Source organism: Marmota marmota, unplaced genomic scaffold (genome assembly GCF_001458135.2).
Source record: "Marmota marmota marmota unplaced genomic scaffold, marMar, whole genome shotgun sequence".
Lineage (NCBI taxonomy): Eukaryota > Metazoa > Chordata > Mammalia > Rodentia > Sciuridae > Marmota > Marmota marmota.
In genome coordinates, this window is record NW_026000294.1 from 6,091,722 (window position 1) to 6,105,777 (window position 14,056).

The 14,056-nt window shown below is 37.3% G+C and overlaps 1 protein-coding gene across 6 annotated transcripts in view; it reads right to left on the reverse strand.

Moving 5' to 3' along the window:
- Positions 1-14,056, reverse strand: part of Heph (hephaestin) — an 84,665-nt gene that overhangs the window by 10,619 nt on the left and 59,990 nt on the right. For all 6 annotated transcript variants that reach the window (XM_048797170.1, XM_015501653.2, XM_048797172.1 and 3 more), the window contains exons 18-21: positions 6,188-6,294; positions 5,008-5,233; positions 2,142-2,281; positions 964-1,126 (exon numbers count right to left, since the gene is read on the reverse strand). In XM_048797170.1, coding sequence (XP_048653127.1) covers positions 964-1,126; positions 2,142-2,281; positions 5,008-5,233; positions 6,188-6,294 — 636 coding nt within the window. The remainder of the gene's footprint in view (positions 1-963; positions 1,127-2,141; positions 2,282-5,007; positions 5,234-6,187; positions 6,295-14,056) is intronic.

Here is a 14,056-nt window from a genome sequence, read left to right on the forward strand (position 1 = left end):
GAGAGAGAGAGAGAAATGTGCTTCAGGGGCTGGAGCTGTAGTTCAGTGGCAGAGCACTTGCCTAACATGTGTGAGGCCCTGGGTTTGTTCCTTAACACCACATAAAAATAAATAAAATAAAGGCATCTATAACTACATCTACAACTACAAAAAAAATTTTTTAAAAGAAAAACATGCTTTGTTTTAGTTTTTTTTTTTGGGGGGGGGTTGTTTTGTTTTTGATTTGTTTTGTTTTGTTGGCAGTGCTGAGGATCAAAACCAGGCACACATGCCAGACAAGTACATGACCACTAAGCTGCATTCCCAGCCTGAGGAAAAAAAGATTCCTTCCATCCTTAGTAGCAACTCTGTCTGGAATAAGCAGAATTGAAGGTCAATATCTATTTCTACCTTTGACAGGATAGAAAGAACTGCCTTTCACAATCCTCACAAAACAAATAAATTAAGAAGTGAGATTGGAATTCTTTTTCTTTTCATTAAAAACAGATTCACAGGACTGGAGGTGTGGCTCAGTGGTAAAGTGCATGCTTAGCATGTGCAAAGCCCTGCATTCAATCCCCAGCATGACAAAAAAAAAGTAACCATTAGTAATATTCCTTGTTAACTGCCAGTGCTTCTAGTGCACTCTAATTAATAAAGTTACATATAAATTAATTTCAAAGGATGCAAACTTGCACTAAGCCTAGAGCTCAACAAGATTCAAGCTGGGCCAACCCATGTGAGTTCAAAAGGTGTCAAAGTAATTAGAAGAGATGTAGGTTTCAAGGTTTCAGTGGAGGGTGAGTATACTGATTTAGGAATAGCCTAGAGGGGGAGAATGTTCTGTTGAGATGTGGTTCTTAAAAAAAAATGTGTTTCTTCTGGGATCAAAAGTGGAGATACAAAGAGTTTTTGTAGGGGATGAACTGATTCCTATAGGCTAAAGGGTTAGAAAATGATACATCTTATGGAGGTAGGCTTTACCTTTTGGGGACAAGACAGTAAAGAGGGTCTCCATGCCAGCATGGACATGGTCAGCCACATGGCAGTGCATCAGCCATGTCCCAGGGTTGCTGGCCACCATCTCCACAACCTCAAAGGTCCCTGGGAACAGATCCACCACATCTGCCCTGTAGCTCTGTCCATTCTGAAAGAGAGATTGGGGGTGAAGGAGAGAAAATGAAGGGTAAAGGAACCATCTCAGAGCTTACAGGAATTAAGTCTATGATGTTGCATATATGATACAACATTACATCATGTACAACCAGAGAAATGAAAAGTTGTGCACCATTTGTGTACAATGAGTTGAAATGCATTCTGCTGTCACGTATAACTAAATGAACAAATTAAAAAATACAAAATAAAGTGTATGATGTTCACATCAGTGACATGAGACTCCAAAATTCCTAGACCAGAAAGCTGCTTTAAAAGTCCACTTTACTCATCTTTCTTGAATCCACCCACACAAACTAAATCAACAAAGGACTGTCTCCTCCTACTCTTTTTTAAATTGTACCAATGTAAAAGATCTTCTAGATTCCTTTAAAAGACTCAAAACTAGTATCCTCATGTCTTTTAACATGCTGAAATCTGGAAAACTTATATTAAGCCTTGACACCTAGAAAGGAGCCATATGTTTTCCTTAGAAATGAATTCAACTTAATTTCTCCTCCTTATCACCTGTATCTGTACATCTAGATTTCTAAGTCTGATCAAATCTTCAAATCTCTGCTCTTTTCCTAGGCTAAATATTCAAAAATCTACATATCGTTCCATGTAGTTACTAAATTGAAACTTTCCTTTTAATGGATTGCTGACTTTCATAGACTCTGAGATGCTACTCTGAAATTACTTGCTCTTAGAATCCTTGCTTACTTTCAAGTCATTGACTGAGACTCAGTGACATGGCTTCCTTCAATCCCCTTACCCAATAAGTGAGCCATTCTCTTCCATTTCCAAAGGGAAGTTAAGGTCTAAATGGAAGTATCAGTTCCTCAGACTAACAGCTGAATGATAATTCCTAGCTCAATATTCTCCACATATTAGACCTCTGATCTTTCAACTGATTAATACCTTATTCCTTGCTATTCCCTTCTTCCTCAATGGCTGTCAAGAAACTCCTTTGATCACTCCTGAGGGTCTCAGCCCTCTTTCCAGCTCACCTGATAAAGGAAGCTCTCAGCATGGAAGTGGACTGTGTGTAGGTCAATATCTTGGCCCATGGCCAGCATGTACCAGGCCACCCGTTCTCCTTGGTACATGGTAAGACCCCTGAGGCTGGCATATAGTTTCCCATTGATGGCTGTAAAATAAGAAAATGTCTCTTTTATTCCTCACCTTGATTCTCCTTTGTCACTGTCCTAGGTCTGGTCCTTATCATCTCGGATAATAGCAATAGGCTCCTTGCTTTCCTCATCTCTATCCCATATACCTCCCCTTAATTTATTTTACACATTGTTGTTATCTCTCTAAATAGTTAATTTGTTCATGTCATTCTGCTACGTAAACTATTTTAATAGTTCCCCCTTTCCCAAAAAAGCAAGCCTATTGCTCCATAGTCCAGCTAAAAAGGTCTTTCAAAGTTCAACTTCAGAGTACCTTGCCAGACTTATCTACCACTACTCAACACATTTATTCCAATTAGGGTCATTTCTTCTCCATCCCCCATATGATCGATGTATGTGCTTTGTGATTTTATATTTCTGAACTTCCCTCCCATAAGCTCAACCTCCATGTTGTCCCTCAAGAAAACTTCCCTGACCTCCTAACTTCTCTCCATACTGTTCATTCTTTCCACCTCCAAACTCCACCAGTACTATTTTTAATCTCATTGGAACTTGATAAAAGCTGTCTTCTAGGTTTGCCAATCTTTTAAATTATAGAATCTTACATTTTCAACTAGACTTAGGTTACCAGTAAGCAGGAAATAATTGCATATACTAGTATTATAGGTTCCTTATATATATATTTTTTTTTCAGAACAACCAGCAAGCTACCTTGGCCTACAACAAACAATTTTTTAATTTGTCATTTTCATGTAATTAGTAATAATATTAATACATGGGCCTTATCATCTCTTTCTTCCCAGGCCATGTCCTACGCTGCACTCACAAACTACTCATTGCTATATAATTCACACTGGCAGGACTTTGCCCAGAACAATTTCCTCCCACTTCTTATGTTCTCACTGAGGGAAGGTAATTTCTATTTTACTCCTCAAGAGGGGAAATAATGGAAGGATTATTTATAGTCTATCTTTTTATATACCCCCACCAAACTGAATTTGGCAGAAGGGACTAAGCAAGCTCAAGTAAGGCCCTTCTAGATCTTTTCTTTCTCTGATCAGTCTGATCACAGAAAAGGGTGCAAATTGATTCACTGTCTCATTGTTGGTAAGATTCTGCCTCTGTCAAGAGGGAGAGCTATTGTTGTCCATCTATGCCAATGACAAGGTAGAAAAATCTGTCTATTGCAAGAGGAGTATCAGCAGGCACACTTAAGTGTAGAACTAAATTCATTTTTCTAATTAACCTTCTCAGTAATAAAGCTTACATGCAATTTTCAATATCTCTCTTTCTCAGTTCAAAAATCCAGAATGGAAGGGAAGAATATTATTTATTTGTGTCCTTGGACCCCAACATCATTTATCTTTATATTTCTAATGCCAGCACTCAGAAATTGCTCAAAAATACCTGCTAGGTAGATTGATCTGAAGAGTTTAGATGAGTTGACATATAAACAAACAGATGAAAGTGGGCATTAGACAAACTCCTGCTATTAGCAGGACCTAAATTTGCCCTCATTCACTTTTTGCCCTGGACCATTTATTTCTCTGATTTGAGAGAACTAAAAAGTTCACTTTGTGAAGTTTGTGAATCATCTGTTCTAATGTGAATCACTCATCTCTCCATCAAGAGGAAATAGCTAAAATCTGTGGGACAATGAGATACTCCTTTTGAGTTCCATTAGAGTCGTTATTAAAGCTGCACCTCATTCTCAGATCAAAGAAATCTTGGGCTAGATGGGGTGGTGAGAGATCACTTCATACATTCCACTGCACTTAAGCTTCCCTTCTTATTTGAGACTTTCTCCTGTTTTTGAAAAGCTACCCCAATCTCTAGAGCAAGGGAAGGCTTTGATGCACAATTTTCCCACCAAATCCATTCAAGAATCAAAAAGTTCTTCCTATATCTATTATAAACCCAGTACACTACTCCCTGAGGCTCTCCTCAATTATTTCTCTCCAATTATTTCATCTGTATGTTTATTTGTGGTGCTGGAAATTGAACTCAGGGCCTGGTGCATGCTAAGCAAGCAGTGAGCTACACCCCCAGTCCCAATTGTTTCATCTGTAGATTGAAACTTTGTTTTAAAAACAGACCAGCCAGGCATGGTGGTGCACCCCTATAATTCCAGCGACTTGGGAGGCTGAAGCAGGAAGATCACAAAATTTATAAAGACCCTGTCTCAAAATTTAAAATAAATAAATAAATAAAAAGGGATGGGGATATAGCTCAGAGGTAGAGGCCTGCTGGGTTTAATTCCCAGTACCAAAAATACAAATTAAAAAATAAACATACTAAAAGACAAACTATCCTTCATCTATCTATATTGAGAAAGCAGATTCCAAATTCAGAAACCTAATGAAATAACATGATATCGAGAGACTTAAGTCAGAATTTTGAAACAAAGAGGCCCCAGGCAGTTAGCTCACAAGGTACACAGAGGGTCACAAATGTCCATCTTGCCTTCTTTAATATGTTAAAATTTGCTTGTGTCACCATGGCAACCTTATAGCATTAGCTTGCTGTTTTCTGGGCACCTGAGCTCATCTAGATCACATATCTTCTCTATGCATATAAATGTACAATAATAGGAAATATTTCTTCTAATTCATCCCCATTCTGCCTTCTAACCTTCCCATTTCTTCTGGAATTATGCTCTCTTATTTAGTGATGGGACTATCAGATACCCTCAAGCAATTAATGGAAACTTCTTTGGAATAGAAGTAGCCTCTTTTCTACAGACCATGCATTTTATTGCTCTCCAAGAAAGTCTCATCCAGTAGGTTAATGTGGCCTGGCTCTTGGGGCCCATAGGTTGCCACATTCTCCTTCAAATACCAAGACTGATTTTCATCAAAGATCAAAAATAACAAGGCAAATTCATGGTCCATGTCATTTCGTCCTCCATTGGGCTCCAGGGTACCCTTCCGGCAGATGGCTAAAGGCCCCACCAAGCCACTGTACATGTCCTGATAAGGGAATAAGAGGGAAAGAGAGAAAAATCAGGTTATTGGTTATTCCTGTGTGGCCATACTCTACAAGGATATGGCTTACATGTGAGCCCATTGTACTCAAAACTTCATCATAATGTCTTATATTTATAAGCACCCTATTTTATTTCTCTAACCTATGCTTTACCTATTTGTAGGTCTTCAAATCCACCAAGCAACTTTCACAACCCAATGCCTTTACATGCTGTTTCCTCTGCCTGCAATGCCTTCCCCTCCAACACATTCCTTGTCTGATGACATGATTTTATTCAGCTTTCAAGGGCCAGAGCACAAGTACCTCCATTGTAATGCCTTCTTCACTTCCCTCTTGCTCAGCTAGGCCATGTTCTTCGAAGGTGGGGAATTATATCTTACATTTTTTTTATCATCCAAAGCACCAAGTAAAACGTCCAAAATGTAGCAGACAATAAATGATTGCTGATGGCTTGCTATGAGTGAGTGGGTAGACAGAAAAACCCATTTTCCAGATGAGGAAATAGAGACAGAATGACTTTTCTAAAAGTAACTTCAAAGCAAGCTAGAGCTAAATATTTGACTAGAATCTCCTGGCAAGCATCATCAGGTTTTGTGAATGAGAGCATATTGCCTTACAGGATCCAAAAGAAAAGGCAAGAAGAAATTCCTCAGGACAAATAGCTGGAGCTGCCTTTTCCCTTCACCTGATTTTTAAAGTAAACCCAACATTTGAGGAAAATCCAAAATCCTAGGCTCTAGAATTTTAGGCCTGGGCTTATTACTATACCTATTTAACAGCTTCTTTTGTAGTTGCTTTTGCAGTAACTGGGGACTGAATTCATGTCTTGCTAGGTGAATGCTCTGCCACTGAGCTACAACCCCAGCCCAGTGACTTCATTTTCAAAGGCAATTCCCCATTTCTAAGACCGACCTCTAGTCAGCCAATCTTGTTTTTACCTTTATGGGATCTACTGCAGAATAATATATCCAGGAAACACAAGCAGAATCATTGGGTCCAGGGCCAGATCTCTCTGGAACATTCCACTGGTAAGTAAGCACCTCACCTAGGAAGAATAAATAGGGGACCAGATCAGAAATTTCTCTCAATTTTAATGTCTCCCCAAAAGGCTGTTGTGGATGAGTCACAGGACCTTTTAAAATATTTCTCCATCATTTCCATAACAGTATCCATTTTTTTCATGACTTTATTTTTCTTCCTTGTTGGAAACCCTCAACAGTTCTCTTCTACTCTCCACTTCTTTAAAGGCCCTAGTCTAATTCTCTTATAAAATATCCTTACTTTATCTCTATGCTTGTAGTATACCTGCTTTTTGGGTTCTGATTAGGTCTATTCTTCCTGCTGCTACCTCCTAAATGCACCTGTTTCCATGAAACTCCAACTCTATCCCTCTTCTCCCTTTTTCCCCCATACTCTCTATGGATGCTTTCAGATAAATTTCTGACATAAACTGTGATCTATGTTTTCATAAAATTTAAATACTACAACTAGCCAGACCTTTCTTATTACCAAGCTCCAACCCCAATTTCTCAAAGAAATACTGGTAATGATTTGATGATTGTATTGATATCATGTCAAAAACTGAAAATGAACCAGGTGCAGTGTTGCACATCTGTAGTCTCAAATATTCAGGAATCTGAGGCAGGAGAACCACAAGTTTAAAGTCTGTCTGGGCAATTAAGAGAGATCTTGTTTCAAAATAAAAACAAAACTAAACTAAACTAAAAAGGACTGGGAATGTACATCAATGGTAAAGTTTCCCTGAGTTTGATCCCCAGTACAAAAAAAAAAAGTGCTGATAGTGTAGCTCAGTAGTAAAAGCATTTGCTTACCATAATCCCCAGCACCAAAAAAATGTTATGAACTCATATGAACTTACAACCTTTTTTCTGCAAATTGCACCTCCAATGTCTAGAAATAACATCATAACTTTCTTAGTTAACCAGAAAAAAATAAACTTTAGTCTTTCTTGCCTACTTAAACCTTCATCCATTCAACATCCAACAAAATACCAACCAAATAGCATGTCTTATTGAGTCTGCCTCTACAATGTGTTATAGCCACCTCTCTTCTTTCCATTTCCTGCCCTATTTTCTCAATTTGACTATTACAAAACCTAACAAGTCTCTTTGCTTCTAGTCTTGCTTTCACCAACCCAACTTCCAATTGCTCCTATATTAATGTTTTTAACAGCTTTATTGAATTTGCATGCCATATAATTCACCCATTGCTAATTACTCTAATTTGATCATTATAGATTAATACATATAGTGAATTATCATAGTGTAATACATAAATATGTATAATTAAAATAACAAGCTGGCCCTGATACTGCACACCTATAATCCCAGCTTCTCAAGAGGCTGAGACAGGAGGAATATATGTTTGAGGCCAGCCTCAGCAATTCAGTGAGACCCTGTCTCAAAATAAAAAGTAAAAATGACTGCAGTTGTAACTCAATAGTAGAATACATGCCTAGCATGCAGGAAGCCCTGGATTCAACCCTCAGCACCCCCATAAATAATACTGCTATCACCATTTGTGTACATTTTTTGAGTGAACCTGTAATTTCATTTCTCTTGGATGAAAACCTTGTGGCAAAATTACTGACTTATATAGTAACAATATGCTTAACCATTTTAGGAATTGCCAAACTGCTTTCCAAAGCAGCTGCATCATTTTATATTCCAACAAACAGCACTATTATGGTGCCAATTTCTCTACAACCTCATTAAAAAATAATTATTGTCTTTTTTTCATAATTTTACTTTAGCCATCCTGGTAAATGAGAAATGTTATCTTATTGCAATTTTGATTTTCTTTTTTCTGACAGCTAATGATGTTGAGCATTGTCTCTTGTGCTTATTGGCCATTTTTATTATCTTCTTTGGAGAAATGTCTATTCAAATCCTTTCCTCACTCTTAATTGGGTTATTTGTTTTTAGACAATAAAATGATAAGTAACTTAAAACTTAACAGAATGAAAACAAACCACCCAATTTAAAATGAGCAAAAATTTGAACAGACACTTCATTATAGATGATATAAGGCCTAGGAATGTAGCTCAGTGATAGAGTGCTTACCTTGCACATGCAAGGCCCTGGGTTTTTGCAACAACCAGTACCACAAAAAAAAAGGATACTGTAGGAATCTATATTCATATCCAACATATCTGTATTCATATCCATCAAGCTCTCCAGGCTCAACAAGAGAAATGCCCTCCTCCAACTCCATATGCCAGGTGCAGTACTTCATGACTATAATCCCAGTGGTTCTGGAGGCTGAGGCAGGAGGATTGCAAGTTCAAAATCAGCTTCTGCAATTTAGCAAGACCCAGACTCTAAATAAAGTTTGAAAAAAGGACTAGGAATGTGGCTCAGTGGTTAAATGCCCCTGGATTCAATTCCCATACCAAAAGAAAAAAAAAGACAAATATGCATATGAAAGGCATATGAATGGTATTCATCACCATCAACCATTAAGAAAATACAAATCAAAATTACCCTTCTGGCACAGGAAAGGGAAGGGTAAGTAAGTTGAAACACTCAAAAATACTACTGGACACAGTGAACCATTGGTAGATAGGATTTGGTCCTCAGTAAAGAACTATTAATAATGGATATTTAGTTAGCTAATTATTTTGGTACCAGGGATTGAACCTTTTTATTTTTCTTTGAACTAGGGTCTCTCTAAGTTGTTTTGGGCCTTGGTAAATTGCCAAGGCTGGCCTTTAAACTGTGAACCTCCTGTTTCAGCCTCCCGAGTGTCTGGGATTACAGGCATGTGCCACATGACTGAATAATGGACTTGTTTTAAAGAAAACAACTGACAAAGTTGAAACATAACAACTCAATCTTCACAAATTCCCTGAGATGATGATGATGATGATGATGATTTTGGTATTGGGGTTTGAACCTAGGGACACTTACCCACTGAGTCAGATCCCAGTCTTTTTTTTTTTTTTTTTAATGGAAAAAAGGTCTTTTATGAGCATGCCAGGCAAGCAGCTGGGAGCATTATTATTAGTGCCTCAAAGAACTCCCCAGCACCTGAATTTTGAAAGTACAGAGTTTATAAAGGCAAAATCCACAAGAACAATTGAGGCACATGTAGGTTAGAAAGACCCACTGCCAGTCTTTTTTATGTTTTGAGACAGTCTCACTAAGTTGCTTAGGACCTTGCTAAATTGCTGAGACTGGCTTTGAACTTCGGATCCTCCTGCCTCAACCTCTCAAGCCGCTGAGATTACAGTCATGTACCACCAAGCCCAGCCTAAATATGATTATTAATTCCATTGTTTTGGTGAAATAATTGAAGCTTGTGGCTATTAATCAATTTCCAAAGATCAGATATCATAGCTGAAATTTGAAATTATTCAGTGTGGTTCCTGAAACCTGCTCTTAACCACCACTCTATGAAGGCTCTATTGCCTCATACTCCCATTTCCCATCCCCAACATATCTATATTCATATCCATCAAGCTCTCCAGGCTCAAGGAGAGAAATGCCCTCCTCCAACTCCATGAGAGTTCTTAATCTCACTTTTCACACTCAGATTCCCTCTCCCACCTGGATCTTCAACCTCTACTTTGCTGGTTCCTCTCCCCACTTAAACCATGCTCAAGTCTCATCTTTCTTCTGTGACCCCCTTTTCTTCTGTGACCCCTTTCTCCACCTTATCTTCCTTCACAGCTAAGCTTTCTTAAAGTTTTGTCAATACTTATTATTCTCATTTCCTGTTCATTCCTTAATCCTCTACAATCTAGCTTCTTTTTGTACCACTCCATCAGAATTGTTCTTGTCATAACTGGTGTGGGTTGAATTGAGTCCCCATCAAAAAAAAATATGTTGAAGTCTTAACTCCTAGTAGCTCATAATTTGACCTCATTTGGAAAAGAGTCTTTAAAGGAGTAATTTATTTTAAATGAGATCATTAGGGTAGGTCCTAGTCCTATATGACTAATGTCTTTACAAAAAAAGAGGAACTTTGCATACAGAGGCCAATAGAAGGAAATGATGTGAAGGGACACAGGAAAAATGATCTTCTGCAAAAATCCAGAGAGGACTGAAATACAGCCTTCCCTCACAGCCCCCAAAGGGAACAAAACCACCAATACCTTGATTTTGATTTTCTAGCTTCCAAAACATTCAGACAGTAAATTCATTTTGTTTATTTTTTCACCCAGTTTGTAATATTTCCTTATAGCAGCAGTAGCAAACACAATCTCCAACAACTTCCATACTAGAAGAGTCAATAAATAATTTAGAGGCCTATGTGTCTGTCCTAACCTCATGCCTCAAAGCTTAAGCCAAACCAATATGCTAACAAAAACCCTCAAAAATGCAAAGGTTTCACACCCTGATGGTATCCCCAGAAGCATCTCAGAAGTTAACTTCCTTACTTATTTCCTGATACCCTCTTATCCTAAACCAGGCCTCTTTTTCTTCTTCACTTCTGCCTATTAAATTTGTCTCCCATTGCTGTTAGGGACCTGCCCTTGGAATACAGCTTTGACAGCTGAATGAATGAAACTGGCAATGTCTGACATCTCTCATCTTCACTGAAGTTCCCAAACCTGACTTCATCCCTTTTTCTGCCCTGAGTTACTTTTTCATCTAATGTGTAAAATGTTGAGAAAAATAACCATATGACACTTACGATCCACTTGCAGTAATGTCAAGCATCCATCTCAAGAAAATATGTCTAAAACGTGTGAGCCAATGAGATACTGTGGGTCTGACTATATTAGAGTAACTGCTACAGCTATGGTGTTCTTGTAGATCAAATTACCGTTTTGTTAGTACTTGAAAGAATTAGAGATAGTGAATTCCAACACAGTTCCTTCTGGCATTTACCACACTGGACTGCCTTCCAGTCTACAATAGGACCTTCCAGATTCATTATCTTAAAATAATTTTCAAAGCCAACCTGTCAAATTGACCCCCTAGATGAATACTGACTGGCTTCCCAAGGGTGAGGGGTTGGGGTGAAGATAAGGGTGGCATTCATACATTATCTTTATCCTTTGAAGTAGCTGACATCTTAGATCACTCCCTTCTATTTTGACCATCTATATACCACTTATTAATTGGACATAGCCCTGTGGTCCCTTTCACTAGTGTATCTTTCTCTACCCATCTCTTTTTGTCTAAAATAATAGTAACAAATAACTATTGTTGTTAAGTAATACATGTAAATATAAGTGTGTATAAATACAGAGAAAAATATTTACAAGGAAACAAACAAAACTAGTAATATGGGCTACCTCTAGGAAGAGAGCTGAGGTTGACAGTACAGCCATGGGGAATTTTGTTTATCTGTGCTATCTGAATATTTTATAATGAGAATGCATTCATGTATTACTTCTATGATTAAAAATAAATTTTTAAAAATATATACAAATAAAACATGTTCAATGCTGAATATTGCAGAATCTATGAAATGTATAACAAGAACATTAAAGTCACTATAATCCAATTATTTAGAAATCAGTACTCTCTTAGATTAAACTGCATTTTGCTACATATGAATAAATATATGGGGCTGGGGATATAGCTCAGTTGGTAGAGTGCTTGCCTCACATGCACAAGGCCCTGGGTTCAATCCTCAGCATCACAAAAAAGTGAAAAATAAATAAATAAATGTATGTGGGGATATACATATGTATGGACACATATTTATATTCTCTCATTTTAGAAAATTAGAATCATTTTAATACACAGCTTGACTTTTATTTAACTTTATATCATTAGCACTTTCAATATTATTAAGCTATATCAAAAACATGATTTTAATGACTATATAACCCTGCCCATTAAAGATATTTGTATCTTCCTGGGCATTTGGTGTACATCCACTTTTTTGCTATTATGGATAATGCTATAGGATACAGCCTTGCACATGAGACTTTAAAAACATCTATGACTATTTCCTTAGAATTAATTTCTAAATGTGGAATTAATTAGTCAAAAAGAGTAAAAACGTGTAGCAACCTTGATATACATTGCCAAATTTCCCTTCTGAAAGGTTACACAATTTAAATCCTCACAGTAATGTACATTATACTGAATCCCCAGTAACACTTAGTAGTATACTTTTTAAAAATCTTTGCCATTTCAAAAATTAAAACATAAAAAACAAAGATACAAAAAATAAACAAGAAGATTGGTTTGACTTGGAATTAATTATATGAAACCTCAAATGGGTCCTCTACACTGTTTGGCAGTCTTATTCTGTTTCTCAAAAAATCTTGTTTTAATTATGGTCACCCTTGAGCATGCCAGGCAAGGGTTCTGCTGCTGAGCTACACCCCAAGCCCTAAAAGCTTGTTTTAATTATGATCACTCTACTGTGTAATAGAACATCAGAATTTATTCCTCCTATCTAATTGTAACTTCTCATAATAATGTAACAAACAGTTCAAAATAGCTAGAAGATTGGATTTTGAATGCTCTCATCACAAAGAAATTATGAATATTTGAAGTGATGTATATGCTAATTACACTGATTCAACCATCACATAATATCTATATGTATCAAAGTAACACATTGTACCCCATAAATATGTACAATTATTGTGTCAATAAATAATAAAAAAAATAAAAGCCTGCTTTTTTACACTCTGAATCAGTAATTTTATATTTTTTTTCCTTTTGCTTCATTCCTCCCACCCCAATATAGCCATAGCCACAGCACTGATGGCCTTGCCTCAGACATGAATCAGAAAACTGAAGCCACCAAAAGAGAACTTTTATCAACTGTAAAAATATGCAAACCTCTCTCACTGTACCAGGCATGTTTGTATGCTAATGGCAATGATCCAGCCAAGAGAGAAAGACTGGCTATTAGGGGAGTTAGAGACAGACACACACACACATACACAATAGCAAAAAGATTAAAGTAATTAAAAAATGGAGAGGGTATGGCATCCAGAGCATGAATGAGAGGAATTAATATTTGATGAGAGCAGAGATGTCTTATCATTTGCAACCAGAGAAAATAAATAGAAGTTTGGTGCCAATCAGAGAGGCTTGCAGTGCTATAAAATATAATAGCCATGTGTGGTTAGTGCAATTAAGGACCTGATTTTTTAATTTAGTTTAATTTTAATTAATTTAGATTTGAATAGTCCTATGTGACTAATGGCTATGGTATTGAATAATTCAGCACTAGAATATCCTATTTAAAAATCTTCCCTGGATCCCACATTCCTCTCCAACTACAAAATCCCATTTTCTTCCGAGCATTCAAAGATAAGGCTCCCATAAAAGCTGTTGATACTCCCAATTTCATGTCCACACCTCCTTTTTACTCTTTCATCCATTTAATCTGACTTCTGTTCCCACCAGTCCACTGAAATAAATGCTTCAGCTGTTTAAATAAATACAAAGAGCCAGGTATACTGGTGAATGCCTGTAATCCCATTGGATTGGAAGGCTGAGGCAGGAGATTGTAAATCATAAACCAGCCTCAGCAATTTAGTAAGGCCCTAAGCAACTTAAAGAGACCCTGTCTCAAAATAAAATATAAAAAGGGCTGGGGCTGGGGATATAGCTTGTTTGGTAGAGTGCTTGCTTAGTATTAACAAGGCCCTGAGTTCAATCCCCAGAACCACCACCAAAAAAAGAAAGAAAGAGGTCTGGGGATGTGGCTCAGAAGTACCCTGGGTTCAGTTCTTGGTACCAAAAAAAAATTATACATATACACACACATTAATATCNAAAGAAGAAAGTAAAAAAAGAAGGAAGGAAGGAAGGAAGGAAGGAAGGAAGGAAGGAAGGAAAGAAAGAAGGGAGGGAGGGAGGGAG